Source organism: Nyctereutes procyonoides, unplaced genomic scaffold (genome assembly GCF_905146905.1).
Source record: "Nyctereutes procyonoides isolate TBG_1078 unplaced genomic scaffold, NYPRO_anot_genome, whole genome shotgun sequence".
Lineage (NCBI taxonomy): Eukaryota > Metazoa > Chordata > Mammalia > Carnivora > Canidae > Nyctereutes > Nyctereutes procyonoides.
The window spans coordinates 57096772-57113127 of record NW_026575140.1 but is presented as its reverse complement, the minus strand read 5'-3'; the positions used below and the strand labels follow the sequence as shown (position 1 = coordinate 57113127).

General features: G+C 59.2%; 4 protein-coding genes and 4 non-coding genes across 8 annotated transcripts; 7 read left to right on the top strand and 1 right to left on the bottom strand.

Annotated features, from left to right (window-relative positions):
* Window positions 1-324: 324 nt before the first annotated feature.
* On the top strand, window positions 325-6800 carry EIF4A1 (eukaryotic translation initiation factor 4A1). The gene is made up of 11 exons (XM_055305112.1): window positions 325-431; window positions 1744-1792; window positions 2192-2324; window positions 2715-2854; window positions 4315-4483; window positions 4818-4927; window positions 5160-5303; window positions 5383-5520; window positions 5618-5707; window positions 5960-6039; window positions 6143-6800. Exons 1-11 carry the CDS (start codon window positions 409-411, stop codon window positions 6285-6287), a joined length of 1221 nt encoding a protein of 406 aa, XP_055161087.1. The 5' UTR covers window positions 325-408; the 3' UTR covers window positions 6288-6800.
* LOC129497986 (small nucleolar RNA SNORA48) lies at window positions 2357-2492 on the top strand. Its single transcript, XR_008662031.1, has one exon. It is a non-coding gene; the product is annotated as a small nucleolar RNA SNORA48 (small nucleolar RNA).
* On the top strand, window positions 3172-3313 carry LOC129497987 (small nucleolar RNA SNORA48). The gene has a single exon (XR_008662032.1). It is a non-coding gene; the product is annotated as a small nucleolar RNA SNORA48 (small nucleolar RNA).
* LOC129497998 (small nucleolar RNA SNORD10) lies at window positions 4587-4723 on the top strand. The gene has a single exon (XR_008662041.1). It is a non-coding gene; the product is annotated as a small nucleolar RNA SNORD10 (small nucleolar RNA).
* On the top strand, window positions 5750-5890 carry LOC129497974 (small nucleolar RNA SNORA67). The gene has a single exon (XR_008662020.1). It is a non-coding gene; the product is annotated as a small nucleolar RNA SNORA67 (small nucleolar RNA).
* A 127-nt stretch (window positions 6801-6927) lies between the features above and the next one.
* Window positions 6928-9346, top strand: CD68 (CD68 molecule). Its single transcript, XM_055305113.1, has 6 exons — window positions 6928-7489; window positions 7569-7999; window positions 8145-8264; window positions 8364-8436; window positions 8550-8720; window positions 8992-9346. Exons 1-6 carry the CDS (start codon window positions 7441-7443, stop codon window positions 9123-9125), a joined length of 978 nt encoding a protein of 325 aa, XP_055161088.1. The 5' UTR covers window positions 6928-7440; the 3' UTR covers window positions 9126-9346.
* A 1234-nt stretch (window positions 9347-10580) lies between these two features.
* Window positions 10581-13963, top strand: MPDU1 (mannose-P-dolichol utilization defect 1). Its single transcript, XM_055304607.1, has 7 exons — window positions 10581-10719; window positions 11881-11946; window positions 12111-12243; window positions 12516-12601; window positions 12723-12841; window positions 13017-13127; window positions 13264-13963. Exons 1-7 carry the CDS (start codon window positions 10617-10619, stop codon window positions 13384-13386), a joined length of 741 nt encoding a protein of 246 aa, XP_055160582.1. The 5' UTR covers window positions 10581-10616; the 3' UTR covers window positions 13387-13963.
* A 78-nt stretch (window positions 13964-14041) lies between these two features.
* Window positions 14042-15823, bottom strand: SOX15 (SRY-box transcription factor 15). The gene is made up of 2 exons (XM_055304608.1): window positions 14898-15823; window positions 14042-14319 (listed from the first exon to the last, which is right to left on the bottom strand). The coding sequence occupies exons 1-2, from the start codon at window positions 15428-15430 to the stop codon at window positions 14166-14168; spliced, it is 687 nt and encodes a 228-aa protein (XP_055160583.1). The 5' UTR covers window positions 15431-15823; the 3' UTR covers window positions 14042-14165.
* Between the last annotated feature and the right edge of the window lie 533 nt (window positions 15824-16356).

The following is a 16356-nucleotide window of genomic DNA, read 5'->3' as shown; positions in this document are numbered from 1 at the left end:
CGGTCCCGGGAGCCCGGAAGTCCCTGGAGGCTGAGACCTCGCCCCTCTCGCGCGATAGGGCCCGCCGGAGCACATGACCCAGGGGCTCTCGCCTCCGCACGTGTAGGGGCGCTGGGCCCCAAGATGGCTGCCGGGCCTCGAGGCCTGACTCCCGTATGTCACTTCCGCACCGGCGAGAAAGGCGGGCCGCATAGCCAATGGGGCTGTAGGGGCGGGTCCTCATCTTGATAGGCGTTCAACTTGTCCAATGGTGGCGGCGTGCCGGGGTGCCGGCGAACTAACGTCACGCCGAGTCGCTGAGCGCCGGTGGCCGGGCCGAGGCGGCCAAGCCAATGCGATGGCTGGGGCGGGGTCGGGCGCTCTATAAGTTGTCGATAGGCGGGCACTCCGCCCTAGTTTCTAAGGATCATGTCTGCGAGTCAGGATTCTCGGTAAGAAATCCTTATTGCAAGAGATCGAGGCTACTCACCCAGCCGCTCCTTTTCGAGGGCCCCGCGGGGGGCGGGGGGAGCCGAGGCCCACCGCCCCGGGCCTCCCCCTCCTGGGGTTGTGCGGGGCGGCCTTACGCCGGGACGCCCGGTCCTGGGGGGGGGAGCGAGGGGGCTGGGCCGGGTCGGGAAGGCGAGCGAGGGAGAGGGAGGTCCGGCCCTCGGGGACCGGCGTGCGAGGCCTGCCCGGAGGCCGCTGTCCCCGACGCGGCGCGCAAGGCCCCGGCCCGAGCGCCAGGCGGGGGTCGCGACCCGGCGCGGGGGACGACGGCGGCGGCGGCGGCGGCCGGCAACGCGCGTGGCCCGGGCTGGCGGGTCCGGACGCCTCTTTGGCGAGGGAGGGCTCGCGCGCGCTCGGGGTTCTGGGGGGTTCTGACGGGACCACTCGCCGGAGCGGGGGGCGCCCGGGTCCTCTGAGCCGGGCGCTCGGTCGCGCGGAGAGCCGGGTCGGGGCGGGAGAAGCCGGCCGTTCAGTGTGCTGGTTTTCTTGACGGCCAGGACCGAGCCTGACCCCGAGGAGCGGCCGCGTGAGGCACCGGGAGCCCACCCGGCGCCGGGCGGGCGGGTCCATTTTGCCGCACAAGCCGGGCAATTGGCAAACTGCGGATGGGCAGGTCCACTTTCCTTCAGGGGTGAGCGGCCTGAGGTATGGGAGGGCGACGCCATTTCGCGACGGGGGCGGGCGGGCTGTGGATTGTTCCGTGGCGGGGGGGAGACGCCGCCGGGTGGTCGAGGGAGCGAGCACATGGCGGCCCGAGGGGCTCCCCTCCCCCAGCCCACTTCGCTGCTGAGTGTTGTGCAATCTCCCCCTTCGCTAGCTCGGCTGGGGCTCATTGTGCGCGAGGCCGCCACCGCCCGCGGCCTCCCACATCCGGGCACCGCGAGGGGGGGAGACGGGCTGGAGGGGTGGGGGAGGGCGCGGGCGGAGTGACGTGGGGGGAAGGGGATGTCCTCCCCTCGCAGCCGGGAGGCAAGGGGCGGGACTTCCGGCGCGCCGGGGCCGCGGGGGGAGGCGCACGCGCTCCCGCCGGCCCGGGACACGTGGGCGGGGGCGCGGACCCCCTCCGGGTTCCGGGGGGCGCGGCGGCGTTCCCGGAGGCCTGCGGGGGCCGGGGCCCGAGTCGGTGGAGGAGGAAGGGCTGTGTCCTCGGGGAGTGGCGGCTGATTGTACGGGCGGGGCCGCTTGCTGGGGAGAGCCCGGCCGCGCGGTTTTCTAACTTGTCTCAGTTGGCGTGCATCTGCTTTCCACCAACAGATCCAGAGACAATGGCCCCGATGGGATGGAGCCCGAAGGCGTCATCGAGGTGAGCCCGGAGCCCTGAGCCATTGTTCCCCCTCTCTGGAAAAGACGGTCTGTAGCAGCCTCCCATGATCTCGGGAGGGGTGGTTCCTGTCCCCCAACCGGGTTGTTTCCTCTCCCCAATTCTCATTCCTTTTCGATGATTGGTTTAAAGTATTTGCGTCCTGGGTTGTACGAACCAGGTTGCCGGAGGAGTCTGGTCTCCCCTCCTGCCCTGTTTAGCCTCTGGTTTCACAAGTGGACTGGCCCTCACTGATTGCCCAGGCCGGATAGAGCCAGCTGGCTTCCCCAGAGGGAGGAGAGGTGCAGGGATCTGCAGCGCTGGGGCTGGTACCAAGGTGTCCTCTGTTCTGCCAGAACACAGACTCCCGTTTGACTACTGTGATTTTTCTCTGTCTTACAGAGTAACTGGAATGAGATCGTTGACAGCTTTGATGACATGAACCTCTCCGAGTCCCTTCTCCGTGGCATCTATGCTTATGGTTTCGAGAAGCCTTCTGCCATCCAGCAGCGAGCCATTCTTCCTTGTATCAAGGGTAAGGCTCCTGTCCCAGGACAGGTTCTGGGCTGTCCCTAAACTGGGTACAGTGGCATCTGGTTGGTGGTGCCTGTCTCCTATCAGTCGGGGACCCAGCAACTCCCATGTTTATCCAAGCTTGGCTTTTGGTCTGTGCCCATGCCTGGTTCATGCCCTGGCCACATGCGCGGCTGGTTTGATTTATGCTGGTACCTGTTTCTGAGCTTTGTGCAGTACTGAATGAGTTAATGTCCTGTGTGGGCACTCTGTTGTGATGGGGTAAAGTCTTTGGAGCACGTCGTGCTTGGCACATGGCTCCATTGGCTTCTTGTGGGTAAAGTAAAGCCTTAACATTTCATGACCCTGAAACGTATGTATTCTCATGTCTTGTTTTTCTTGATCTATTTAGGTTATGATGTGATCGCTCAAGCCCAATCTGGGACTGGGAAAACAGCCACTTTTGCCATATCGATTCTGCAACAAATTGAATTGGATTTAAAGGCTACACAGGCCTTGGTCCTGGCACCCACTAGGGAATTGGCTCAGCAGGTGAGCATGTAGGCTTTTTTGCTCCCTCCCCTGAAGGACTGTTTTAGAAATGTGGTCATTAAAAAAAGCATAGATGTGTGTTCCTCAGGACCACTATCTATTTAAGAACTGAATTTTGGGTGGGTGGGTGAGGACTGTGTAAAGAAATAAGTTGAGGACTTCCGGATGTCTGGGAGCTTGTTAGGATTAATTACGAGGTCTTTCCTACCCAAACACAATAAGCATTATTTTCTCCACCCATTTCCTGAGTCAAATGAAAAGGTTGCAAGGTGGAGCCTGGCTGGCCAGGCAAGTTTGGTGGCTGTTTTATGAACAAACCCCCCTGGCAATGGGCAAAGAGACACCTTGGTGGTGGTGCTCTTATATCAGCCAGGGGCAAAGCAGACGGGCAGTCCTGTGTTCATCCTAGCTTGATGCCTGGATTGGTGGCCAGAGCTGTTTCATGCCTAGGGCACATAAAATTCTAATGAGACCTTTCTTGGGTCTTGGGGGAGAAAGGGTCAGAAATGCTAGTCTTGTAAGTAGGATATTTTATGGAGAGTTTAGGAGGATTCTGTGCTTATCGGTGAATTGAGGTAAGGTACTGTAAGTGAAGAGTTCTGGAAGAATTCTTCAGTAGGGCCTTAATGTATGTGCACAACATGCTCTCTTAAAAAGAGTGAACAGGGATCCCTGGGTGGCACAGCGGTTTGGCGCCTGCCTTTGGCCAGGGCGCAGTCCTGGAGACCCGGGATCGGGTCCCACATCGGGCTCCCGGTGCGTGGAGCCTGCTTCTCCCTCTGCCTGTGTCTCGGCCTCTCTCTCTCTGTGACTATCATAAATAAATAAAAATTAAAAAAAAAATCAAAAGAGTGAACATGTCACCTAGCACAGGTTGTGTGGCAGGAGTTCAGTAGGACACAGGTAGATGGCCTTCCATTCATAAAACTAGTTGCAGTGAGATCAAATCAAAGGGTCGTCATGGCTTTTAGAAAGGGCTGTTAGTGTGATTCCTTGTATTCTTAGGAGCCAGACCAAGCTCAAATCCTGAGCTTGCCACTTACTGGCAGTGTGATCTTAAGTGAAGTATCTGCCTGTTTCTTGCCTGAAAAGTGAGTTTAATGGTGCATGTCTGAGTTGGAGAGAACACTAGAAACATTTTATTTATTTTACTTTCTTTTACTTAGAAGCATTTAGTTTTATTTATTTTTTTTTTACTAGAAGCATTTTTTTTTAAATTTTTATTTATTTATGATAGTCACAGAGAGAGAGAGAGGCAGAGACCCAGGCAGAGGGAGAAGCAGGCTCCATGCACTGGGAGCCCGATGTGGGATTCGATCCCGGGTCTCCAGGATCGCGCCCTGGGCCAAAGGCAGGCGCCAAATCGCTGCGCCACCCAGGGATCCCACTAGAAGCATTTTAAAGGGAACCTGCCTTGATCGTAGCTCCTACCTGGGTACATTTTTTTTTCCTGAGTCCAGATACAGAAGGTAGTCATGGCATTAGGAGATTACATGGGTGCTTCCTGCCATGCCTGCATTGGGGGGACCAACGTACGTGCTGAGGTGCAGAAGCTTCAGATGGAGGCTCCTCATATCATCGTGGGCACCCCGGGTCGTGTGTTTGACATGCTGAACCGGAGATACCTATGTGAGTGGCTGTCCTCTTCAACCCTCCCACTCGTGCCCCCCCCCCCCCCGCCCCCTTCGCAGTGTCCTCCTCTGAGGGGCTAGCGTGCACCTGGGAAAGAGTTGCTCTGTGATGAGCCCATGCGTGTCATCTGAGCCTGGCTTCCCCGTCCTCAGCCCCGGGGAGTGTTCTACTTCCCTGGCCTGTCATCTGGCCTCGTGTGGGAGTCTTGGCAAAGGATCAGCCTTGTATCCTGAGAGCAGACCTCTTGTTCCTTCGTGTTCTCGATCAGGAACTTGAAGTCTGGTTTCCTGGTTCCCTCACTACTGTCCATTGGGATTTTCTCCTCTTGTAGCTCCCAAATACATCAAGATGTTTGTACTGGACGAAGCTGATGAGATGTTAAGCCGTGGATTCAAGGACCAGATCTATGACATATTCCAAAAGCTCAACAGCAACACCCAGGTGAGAAAGGGGTTCACGGACTTCACGGACTCTAGTGGGTGGTCAGGGTTTCCTTTATAGGTGGCTGTGTAGTGGGGGTCACAGCAGCAGCACATGCCACAGGAGCCACAAAGAATCTGGGGGCCTCAAGCCTTTTCATGCCGTAGCTTCTGGGTTAGGCGGCACTTGCTTGCTAGGGGAGGAGGGGCCGGCCTGGAGGACCCCCTACCCCAAGGCTGCTCTTTCCCATTAGGTGGTTTTGCTGTCTGCCACGATGCCTTCTGATGTGCTTGAGGTGACCAAGAAGTTCATGAGGGACCCCATTCGGATTCTGGTCAAGAAAGAAGAGTTGACCCTCGAGGGCATCCGCCAGTTCTACATCAACGTGGAGCGAGAGGTGGGGCCCGGTGCAGGGGGCGAGCCTGGCTGCATGTCCCTGGGTAGAGCCCCTCACTGATCTCCCTTCCCCCTCCCAGGAGTGGAAGCTGGATACGCTGTGTGACTTGTACGAGACTCTAACCATCACACAGGCAGTCATTTTCATCAACACCCGAAGGAAGGTGGATTGGCTCACCGAGAAGATGCACGCCCGAGACTTCACCGTGTCTGCCATGGTGCGTTCTCTCCCTTGTTCCCCGTAGTGCATGTGTGCCTGGGCCTCCGAGCCCGTGCGCCTGTGACACGCGCCCTCCCCTCTGGTCCCCGCTCTAGCACGGAGACATGGACCAGAAGGAGCGAGATGTTATCATGAGGGAGTTCCGCTCGGGCTCTAGCAGAGTACTGATTACCACTGACTTGCTGGTGAGTTAGGGAATGGAGAACCCTGGGAAGGAGGAAGGGAGGACCCAAGCTGATTCCCTCTCCAGGGGGCTTGCTTGTGCCCCCCTCAGGAAAGTAGCAACTTGGAATAAAATCTGACATGCCTCAGGGTGCTGGGAAGAGGGGCTGCTGTTGCCTTTGCCTTCCCTTTGGCTGCCTACACACACTGCGGTCCCTCCTACACGCACCGGCTCCCCACCCTTCCTCCTGCTGACCTGTCCTCTCCCGACCCAGGCCAGAGGCATCGACGTGCAGCAGGTGTCTCTAGTCATCAACTATGACCTTCCTACCAACAGGGAAAACTATATCCACAGGTAAGTGCAGATCTAGAACGTTCCCTCCCCCAGCCCTGAGCTCAGGCTCTGTCCTGCCCCCATCCTGAGCCAGACTGAACCTGTCCTATTCTATGCTCACCAGAATCGGCCGTGGTGGACGATTTGGCCGGAAGGGTGTGGCTATTAACATGGTGACAGAAGAAGACAAGAGGACTCTTCGAGACATCGAAACTTTCTACAACACCTCCATTGAGGAAATGCCCCTCAATGTTGCTGACCTCATCTGAGGGGTGGTCCTGCTACCTAGCCTGACCCTGGCCTCAGTCTGGGGGGGGGAGGGCAGAAGAGCAGGAGGGGGAGGGAAGGGAGCCAAGGGATGGACATCTTGTCATTTTTTCCTTTTTTTTTCTTTGAATAAATGTCACTTTTTGAGGCAAAAGAAGGAACGTGAACATTTTAGACACCCTTTTCTTTGGGGCAGGCTGTTGCCCCAGGCGCCGTCTCTTCTCCCAAAAACACTAATCCATCTCCGTAACCTAGTCAACCTCCAAACCCCAGAGGCTTCCCCCACCCCAGTCAGGTGCCTCTCCAGAGGCTGCCAGGGGCCATAGTGTCACTCAACCTCATTTGCTGGACCAAATCTGGAGAATCCTGGAGTTAGATGGCCCAGAGGATTGTCCCCAGGTGGGGGGGGGGGGAGCAGGGGAGAAAAAGTGGTAGCCATTTTTACATTGTTTTGTATAGTATTTATTGATTCAGAAAACAAACACAAAATTCTGAATAAAATGACTTGGAAACTGCCTGTTTGGGCTTCTCATTTCTTGCCTCCCCTTCCCTCCCACCTGTGACTCGGGGCCTCCCTCGTTGGGGCCACCACTCCACCCCCAGTTCATAGTCCCCCAAATTTCCCTTGGGTTTTTTTTTTTTTTTTTTTGTTAACCCCTCCCTGCTGACCCACTAGTGGTAGCATTTGTTGGCCAGTGACCCACTCTATAAAGGCCAGGACGCAAGCACCATCATAAGTGCCTCACGTGTTCTGTCAAGAGGAAGTGATAAATGGAAAAGAGGGAATAGAAACACTTAACCCCTAGAACTGGAGGACATAAGCAAGGGGTGGGGTGCTGTTCCCCGCTGGTTCTGTAACCCCTCAGGCCCCCAAACATAGACTGAAGTAGACAAGTAGGTCCGCAAAGGACCAACTGTCCCCAAACTCCACATCTACCTGTGATACTGAGGCTGGTGACCGATCCCCTCACTTGGTGACAGGGGTTCAATGACTAAGTGATTGGTGGCTGGGGCTGAGGTGCCTGAGTCAGGCTGGGGGTGGACTGGGCTGCCACAGGAAGTCAGACGCTTAATTCCTCTTCCAAAAGAAGGCAGAGGCTACAGGCTGGTGCTGAACACACCGTCCCGCACTGACTGGGGTGAGGCCGATCGGTTATGAGGCCGGCCGTGTTTTTCTTGGGGGCCTTGGTGGGGCTGCTAGCAGGTAAGGGGGAGGCCCGAGGGGAAGGGGCTCAGGGGGCCACTGCCCCCTGTTGCTAACCAGCCCTCCCCTCTGCTCCAAGCCCAGGGGACCCGGAGCGACTGTCCCCATAAAAAGTCGGCCACCCTGCTGCCTTCCTTCACGGTGACCCCTACGGCTACAGAGAGCACAGGAAGCCCTGGGACCACCAGCCACAGCACCACCACCGCGGAGACCACCAGCCATGCGCCCAACACCACCACTCACCAGGCCCCGACCACCCTGGGGCACAGAAACACCACCGTTCACCCAACCACGAGCAACAGCACGGGCACCACGGGCACCGGCAAACCCCGCACCTCCACCAGCTCCCCACGGCCGGGGCCAGGGCCAAGGCCACCACCTCCCAGTCCCAGCCCTGGCCCCCAGGACGCCATAGGAGACTACACTTGGATTACAGGTTCCCAGCCCTGCGCCCGCCTCCAAGCCCGGATTCAGATCGGGGTTGTGTACCCAACCCAGGCAGGAGGGCAGGTAGAGCCACCCGTGGGGGCAGGGGTGAGGCCGCCCACCGCACTGCAGAAGGAAGGAGAGAGAAGGGGGCACGGAGGGCGGGGATGGAGGAAACAGGGAACCCTGGGCGGCTGCGGCCTTCAAAACCTCTTTTTAACTGCTACAGGCCTGGGGCATCTCGGTGCTGAACCCCAACAGCACCAAGCCCTGGGGGGGCTGTGACGGGGCCCGCCCCCATCTGCTTCTCTCCTTCCCCTTCGGGCAGCTCGGCTTCGGGTTCACACAGGTACCTCCCCACCCCGGCCCCCTCGTGTCCCCCTATCCCCCCACCCTTTGCTGTGCTGGGGGCTCCGGCCACCCTCAGCCTTCCTGGTCGCCTCCGCAGGAGCCGCAGCAGGGTTCAGTCTACCTCGACTACCTGGCTCTGCAGTACAACGTGTCCTTTCCGCAGGCAGCGCGTGAGTCACCCGCCCTCGGGTCGCTTGCCCTGAATGTCCGGGCTCCTGAAAGGGGACCTAAATCGGGGTGGCGGGGACAAGGCTCCAGAGCTGACCCTTCCTTGCTCTTTCAGAGTGGACGTTCTCGGGTCAGAACGCATCCCTCCGAGCTCTCCAAGCCCCCCTGGGCCAGAGCTTCAGCTGCAGAAATGCAAGCATCCTTCTTACGCCAGCTCTGCGCCTTGACCTGCTCCACCTGAAGCTGCAGGCTGCTCAGCTGCCCCCTTCAGGGGCCTTTGGGCCAAGTAAGAACTAGTCCTCCCTCCTAGAAGGCTCCCACTGCTCTGACAGCCCCCTGCCTCCTTTATGATATCTTGAACTTTCCTTTCTCTCTCAGCCTTGTAGCTTTAGGGCAACTGCCCTACTTCCTCGGCAGGACTCTGCCCTCTTTCCCTAGGAGCTTCGAGGGCACTCATCACTCTACTTCCCCATGTCCCCCCCACGCCTTCCTCCCATCCTCCTCCCACCTGTGCCCCATCACCACCCTGATGCCTGCCCGCCCTCCCTTTCTGCCAGGTTTCTCTTGTCCCAGCGAACACTTCAACCTGCTGCCCCTCATCGTCGGCGTGATCTCACTCGGCCTCCTCGCCCTGGCGCTGGTTACATTCTGCATCATCAGGAGACGCCCACCCACCTACCAGCCCCTCTGAGCATGTCCCCATCCTTGATACCAGTATCAAGCTTGGGGGGCGGGGGGGGCGCCACTCTCATCACCCACCTGACTCAGAAACAAAGTTACCTTCCTTCTCAGTCTTTGGAACATAAATAGAACTAATGCCATCTGAAGGGATGCAGGAGAGAGAAAGGGTCATAAACGTGACATATTTCTCCTCCCCCATCCCCAGCATAATAAAACCTGCTCGAAACACTGTCTTCGGATTTCCCCGTTCTTCTTGCCAGGACTAAAAGCTGTGTCTTGTCACATGCCTTTCTGCACCTTCCATGGTGGAGTCTCAGGGAGCCAGACAATAAGCGGGTGAGGAGAGATGGACACCGTCATGTGCTCTGTGACCCAGTGCCCTAGAGCCTGCCACAGCTGGTGTCGAAATCTGCCGCATCCCCCTTCCTCCTCTTTTTCTGGGGCCTCTGGCTGCTTCATTTCCCCAGGCCCTCAACCAGTTTAACAAAAACAAGTGCAGCAGGTAGCAGTAGCTGAGGAGTGTTCGGGGAAGGTCACACCTGGGTCACTTCCTTTCCGAAGGCTGTGTGGGAGCTCCTTGGCAACACGAACACCGAACACCGTGCCCGTGTCCAGGGATACTTCTATTTCTGCCGCGGGCGGCAGCAGCAGCAGAGACTCTGACCTCCACCCCCTATCACCCCAGCGTCCGGGATCTAGAAAGGGTCTCCCAGATAGCTGTGGCTCGCACCCGGCGGGCAGCCCGTGAGACCTTGCTGATGGCGTGGGGTCACCGGAATGGCTGGGAGCTGGGGTCACAAATCCCCAGCGGCCTTTACTTGCGGGGGGGGGGGGGGGGCTGCTGATGTGCTTGCTCAGCGGCCGCACAAGGCGGAGGGGCCGGCGGGTGGGAAGGACAAAACCCTCGGGCCTGGGGGCTCGCCTTCCCACCGCCATCGCCTCTGCTCCACCCTCCCGGCTCAGCAGCTGCGGGCGCAGACAGCCAGGAGGGAGGAACATGGGGCTGCGTGGAGCTCGGCGCCTCCGGGGGACTGCCTGGCGCACGCAGTCCTGCTTCCGCCAGCGCCCTTCCCTCTGGAGCCGCCCAGACAACAGGAGATAGGGAGCCATGGCGCCCCCACCCAAAGCCCTTGCGGACACCCATGCTCCTCGTCTCTCAACTTCGAACAAGGTGGAGCCGGCTGGGGAAGACAAGATGGCGCCGCACAGAAGGAGCGGATAGAGGTAGGAGGCGCGGGGTTGCCTCCCAACTGGAAGCATAAACAAAGGCGCGAGAAATGGAGCTGCGCAGGCGCGCCGCCTCAGCATGCCGTAAGACTCGAGCTGGCAGGGCGCTTCCGAAACGTGGTCGCTGCACGAGACCTATTTTACGGGTGGGGTGGCGTGAAGAAAGAGCGAGGAAAAGAGGGCGGGGCGGGGGTGGGGGGAAAAGGCCAGGTCGCGCATGCGCAGCGTCGCTCCATGGCGGCCCGGAGAGACGGGCGGAAGCTAGCTTTGCAACATGGCGGCCGAGGAGGACGGCCTGCTCAAACGGGCGCTTGTACCGCTTCTCTTACCTGAGAAATGCTACGACCAAATTTTCGTCCAGTGGGACTTGCTTCACGGTGAGCTTTATTCGGTATCTTTGTCAAAAGTTCTGCCCGAGCGCCCTCGGGCCATCGGGGGCGTGACTGCGGGCCGGACGGTGGCGACCCCTGCCACGCCGTGCCGGCGGAAATCCCTTCGGCTGGGGGCGGAAGTGCCTCGGCGTCCATAGAGGGGGCTCGCCATGTTTGAGCGGGAGGCCGGGAGAGGGCGGTGGCGTCAGTACTTCTTGGTGATCGTGAAAGGTGGAAAGACTCAGACTGCACAAAACGAAGTTAAAATCTGACCAGGACGGGATCCCTGGGTGGCGCAGCGGTTTGGCGCCCGCCTTTGGCCCAGGGCGCGATCCTGGAGACCCGGGATCGAATCCCACGTCAGGCTCCCGGTGCATGGAGCCTGCTTCTCCCTCTGCCTGTGTCTCTGCCTCTCTCTCTGTATGACTATCGTAAAATTTAAAAAAAATCTGACCAGGTCGTTACGGTCTTTAGTAGATCAGTAGACCTTGAGCAAACCCGCACTTACTCCAAAGCCTCTGATGAATTTAGGCTTCGGGGGCATCTGCAGAGGCGCCCTCCGCCCTCAGCATTTGCTCGTGGTCTAATCCTGGGATGACTTGCCTGCCGGCCTCCGTCTGCGAGGCAGGTCCACACAAAGCCCACCGCAGACGTCAGGCCCAGTCCCTTCCCGGCCCCCCACTCTCCCACTGTGCACCTGCCTGGGTCGAATTCATGACTCTCTCTGGGCTGGAGGTGTGTGCCAGGGCCTCCCAGCAAGCCCCCGAGCAGGGAGGGGCCAGGAGTTCGGGCAGAGGGAGCGGGAGGCCTGTCCTTGGACGGGCAACACGCGCGAAGTGGAGCGCCTGGGTTGCTCAGAGGGGAAAGGATGGGAGGTCTCCTGGGCATTGCCCAGCTTTCTGCAGAGAAGCAATGGAAAGCCTCGGAAGTCAAGGAGTTTAGTTCACGTAAATCCGCCTATTTTGGAAAAGTTACCTGACAGTGATAGGATTTGGGGCAGGAAGGCCCTCTGGCCTTTTCACCTGCCATCGGACAGCCCTGATCTTCCTTGTTTGGGTTTGCCCAGGTCTTAGGGAGCAGCAGCAACCCCCAGCAGCCTGAAAAGCCTTTAGTCCTGAGCTGGATTCCAGGGGCTGCTTTTGTGTTTACTCCGCTTTCTCTTTTCAGTCCCCTGCCTCAAGATTCTTCTCAGCAAGAGCCTGGGTCTGGGCATTGTGGCTGGGTCACTTCTGGGTATGTATGTACCCTATCTTAAGGTGGAGGGCTGAGATACCAGAAATGGGGTGGGTCTCTTAACCAGTGGAGGTGACATGCTTCCCAGTCTGCCCCATGGCTGTTGTGTGGGGCTCCCAAGGGATGTGGGCGCTTTACCTCTGCCTTTCTCGTCCTTTCTCTAGTAAAATTGCCCCAGGTGTTTAAAATCCTGAAAGCCAAGAGCGCCGAAGGGCTGAGCCTTCAGTCAGTGATGCTAGAACTAGTGGCACTGACGGGGACCATGGTCTACAGCATCACCAACAACTTCCCCTTCAGGTGAGGGGAGCCTACCCTCAATCCCAAGGGTGAATGCTCGCAAGTGGGATTTAGGGTGAGGCAGGGGAGAGGGCTTATTTAAGCCTTTCTGGAAATCTGGCCATCACCTGTGGACGTGATGAGAGGAGAGCATCCCAGGGATGCCCGGGATCTAGACAGGTGGGGGCTGAGGAGGACGTCAGAGAACTGTGTCCCCAGATGGATGGGCCATGGAGGCTTTCCCTGCCCCTTTCCAGGCCCGCCTTTCTTCCTCCCAACTCTTGACTCTGCAGCTCTTGGGGTGAAGCTCTGTTCCTGCTGTTCCAGACAGTCACCATCTGCTTCCTGGTCCTGCACTACAGAGGACAGACTATGAAAGGTGCCAGGGTTTACCCGAGAGCAGGGTGTGGTTCTTGGGGGCCCTGATGGGGAACTTTGGCTCCGGGAAGCCAGAGGAGTGGGAGAGGCTGACCAGGGCTCCTTACCTCCTTGGCCCCCAGGTGTCACTTTCCTAGCCTGTTATGCGCTGGTCCTGCTGGCGCTCCTGTCACCACTGACACCTCAGGCCGTAATCACCCTGCTCCAGGCCTCCAATGTGCCTGCTGTGGTAGTGGGGCGGGTGAGTACTGGAAGGAAAGAAGGATACTGGGCAGAGGGAGTGGGGTGGGGACTGGATGAGGAGCAGAGTGGGAGCCCCAGGTGTGGGGGTGTTGGACAGAGGGCGATGGGAAGTCTGTGACGGGAACATGGAAGAGTTCAGATAACAGAACAAAGGTTCTTGATTTCTTCCCCAGCTGATCCAGGCAGCAACGAACTACCAGAACCGGCACACAGGCCAGCTCTCAGCCATCACAGTCTTTCTGCTCTTTGGGGGCTCCTTGGCCAGAATCTTCACCTCCATTCAGGTGAGCTCACCTTCTCCCCTCTAGAGGGCGCTAAAATCCCGTCCTGGCTCAACCAGGGACTTCAGGCTGCTCCCTCTGAGCACTTTGGGCTGTGTGGAAGTGACCCCCCCACACACACCAGCTGCCTCTCACCTAGGAGACTGGAGACCCCCTCATGGCCGGAACCTTCGTGGTCTCTTCCCTCTGCAATGGCCTCATCGCCGCCCAGCTGCTGTACTACTGGAACGCAAAGGCTCCCCACGAGAAGAAAAAGCAGTAGGGCAGAGCTGGCTACTATAGCACACTCCCCATTTCGAGTCATCCACCCGCCCTCTGGGTCCTTCCCATCCAAACCAGTCAGCTGGTGGGATTTATCATTCATTCCTCTGCAATTGTGAATTAGTGAGCCAGGGGTTTAGTGGGAACACCATCCTGGGGTGGGGGTTTGGGGATTTTCAGGCTGACACCTAGTGTGCAGTCCCCTGCATGTACGATGAACTCGTTTCATCATTTGGCAGAGACTCCTCTTTTGGCAGCAGTTCCCAGCTACTTAGATATTCTGGGGTGAGAGTTTGCTCTGTGCTACCCGTCTTCCCCAGCGCCTGACCAGTGGAAAGAATGGGGGCGGGTGGTAGGCGTGTGGCCGCCTCCCTCCCCGAACCTGGTTGGGACCGTCTCCAGGACCCCAGTGCTGGGTGGGGGGCAGGAGACAGGAGTGACTCAGGTAGGGCCCCAGGGTGGGGTGAGGAGGTTCCTGCTCTGGCAGGTCCAGGCGGAAGGGAGCGGAGACTGCTGGTTCCTGCTGCAGCGAGGGGAGGGTGGAACAGAGATGGGGGAATAAAGACTCTGAGACGTGGTTTAATAGTAAAAACTGTGTTCGTCCTACAAAAAAGAAGTGTGTTGTGTTTTGGGGGCAGGGCAGACACCAGAGCACAGGCTTCCTCAGTACTGGAGGAACATTGAGTTCTAAAGAAAGGTTTGCAGCCTGGGGTGGGGGTGGGAGGTTCTGGGTGAAGGAGGAGAAGGAAGCCCTTCCTGGGAGGTCCATGTCCACAAGGGTTAGAGGTGGGTCAGGGGCACGGGGGCGTTGTATGGAGTGGGCGAGCCCGGGGACAGATAGGGGCTGTAGTGAGGGAGCAGCTCTCCCTGGAGCCTAGGGTTACTCTGAGGGAGGGAGCACGGCGAGGCGGCCTCTGGTTTACAGTGGGAAGAGCTGCAAAGAGAGAGACACTGGAGTTAGAGTCCATCTCGGGGCGGGAGGGGTCAGCAGGGCCCCCATTCACAAGTGGGGGTGGGTGGGCCCCACTCTGGCAAACAGTAGAACTCTTCTCCCAGCCCCTAGCTGGGCCCACTGGGCAACGCAGGTTCAGAACCAGACCCCAGGACTAAGGGCTTAAGAGCAGCGCGTTGAGGCACGCTCCCCAGCAGGCTTGCGTGCTGCGCCTGTTTTCCTCTTTTGGGGCGGCAGGCCAGGAAGGGGTAGAGTTGGGCCTGGCCTCTCCTTGCCCCGAGGGTTGGGAGAGGGAGCCGGAGCCGGGTCACAGGAGGGCCAGGAGCAGGGAGGAAACGGGAAATTCAGGTAACTAGAGCACAATCACATCCAGGGGGTCTGCTGTCTGACCCTGAGGGGCCGCTGCTGCCAGGCTGGGATGGAGACGCCCTCCGCGGAAACCCTGGGCCCCCAGAAAGCTCCCACCCTAGTGGGGCCCTGGGTGGGGGTGGGGGGTTCCCCGCCTCCACCAATAGCCTCAGGTTCCCTGCAGCCCCTCCACCTGCTTCCTGGGCACTCACCCGTATCCGCCAGGCAGGTAGGCTGTCGAGTAGTTGGGCGGCTGGTACCCAAAGCCCCTGCTGCCCTGGGTGGTCGCGAGTCCGGGCCCCCAGAGCGGCCCGCCGCCAGCCACGCCACCGCCTCCCTGGCCGAAGTGGGGTGGCCCGGCGCCCGAGCTCTTGGTCTTGCGTCGAGGCCGGTACTTGTAGTCGGGGTAGTCGCGCAGGTGCCGGGCCCGGAGCCGCTTGGCCTCCTCCACGAAGGGCCGCTTCTCGTCCTCGCCCAGCAGCTTCCACTGCGCGCCCAGGCGCTTGGAAATCTCCGAGTTGTGCATCTTTGGGTTCTGCTGCGCCATCTGGCGGCGCTGGGCGGAGCTCCACACCATAAACGCGTTCATGGGCCGCTTCACCTTCTCCAACGGGAGCACCCCAGGGACCCCTGGGCTCCCAGCACCCTCCCGTTCCTGGCAGCCCGAGGACGAGGTGGTCGGGGCTGGGGGAGCAAGAGGCGCCAGGCTCCAGGCCTGAACGTGGGAAGAGCCAGGAAGCGCCATGGGGAGGGTGGGGGGTGGAGGGAAGCCCTGAGAAGCCGGCCTACACGCCCTCCCCTCTAAAGTGGAGCGTGGATGCCCAAACCGGTGTCCTTAAAACGGAAGTATCTTTCTAGTCTGGAGTCGTTCCAGACAAATCGTGTCCTTAAAAAGTAGGTGTCCCCAAGTTCAGAGGCCTTAGAATGGAGCCCCTGCTCCCAACAAATCAAGCACTTGAGAGCCGGTGCCGAATCCGCTGCCTGGTCCGGCACACCGGGCAGGTTGCACTCGGGTCCTGGATGCCGCGAGGTCCTCCAAACCCAGGTGGCCTTCCACGGAGGCGCGCTCGGTCTCTGGATCGGTCCTGGGCTCGGGCGCCACGGCCCCTCTCACCTGGCTTCAGCGTCTGCAGCTGGCGGGTGGGCCAGACCTGGGAACAGCTTTTAACCAGGCTCCTCCCCACTCCCTCCCAGCAGACCGCGCCTCCTTAAGGGCGCCAACGTCCCCCTCCCTTAGGCAAACCCAGGTGTCTTGTTCTCCCCAGCCCCCAACGCTCCCCTTGGGGCACCACGCCCCCTCCCCACCCAGGACCCAGATGTCAAGCCTTCCAGCCTGAGGAGCTCTGAACGCCTTCCCCTCCCTTCTTGAGCTTTGGCAATTTAAAGTCAATTCCTTTGCACAATAGAACAAGCACAGGGGAATCAAAAGCCCTCAGGGTCACAATTGAACCAGGAGGAAGTCAGAACACCCCACCCCTACCCCAAATCTTTTTCTGGTGCCTATTGCTCCTCAAACCCCTGAACTGCCCCTGGGCCAAGACAGAAGACAGGCCATTTTTGCTTCCTGAGTCATCCCAGCAGGTGCTTAGGTGGTGATTCAGCCCCTTTCTCCAGGTGAGAAAATTTAGGCCCTCCCAACTCCAGCCCCAAACCTTGGTTTCTCCACGGCAG

Bases quoted from the DNA above. Each gene is read 5' to 3' on its own strand.
- EIF4A1 (XM_055305112.1), top strand. From the start codon at position 409: ATGTCTGCGAGTCAGGATTCTCG. The intron at 4,484-4,817 runs GTGAGTGGCTGT...CTCCTCTTGTAG, and splicing joins GCTGAACCGGAGATACCTAT to CTCCCAAATACATCAAGATG. The intron at 6,040-6,142 runs GTAAGTGCAGAT...TATGCTCACCAG, and splicing joins AGGGAAAACTATATCCACAG to AATCGGCCGTGGTGGACGAT.
- CD68 (XM_055305113.1), top strand. From the start codon at position 7,441: ATGAGGCCGGCCGTGTTTTTCTTGGGGGCCTTGGTGGGGCTGCTAGCA. The intron at 8,000-8,144 runs GTAGAGCCACCC...TAACTGCTACAG, and splicing joins CAACCCAGGCAGGAGGGCAG to GCCTGGGGCATCTCGGTGCT. The intron at 8,721-8,991 runs GTAAGAACTAGT...CCTTTCTGCCAG, and splicing joins TTCAGGGGCCTTTGGGCCAA to GTTTCTCTTGTCCCAGCGAA.
- MPDU1 (XM_055304607.1), top strand. From the start codon at position 10,617: ATGGCGGCCGAGGAGGACGGCCTGCTCAAACGGGCGCTTGTACCGCTT. The intron at 12,244-12,515 runs GTGAGGGGAGCC...TTGACTCTGCAG, and splicing joins ACCAACAACTTCCCCTTCAG to CTCTTGGGGTGAAGCTCTGT. The intron at 12,602-12,722 runs GTGCCAGGGTTT...CTTGGCCCCCAG, and splicing joins CAGAGGACAGACTATGAAAG to GTGTCACTTTCCTAGCCTGT.
- SOX15 (XM_055304608.1), bottom strand. From the start codon at position 15,430: ATGGCGCTTCCTGGCTCTTCCCACGTTCAGGCCTGGAGCCTGGCGCCT. The intron at 14,320-14,897 runs GTGAGTGCCCAG...CTCTCTTTGCAG, and splicing joins TACCTGCCTGGCGGATACGG to CTCTTCCCACTGTAAACCAG.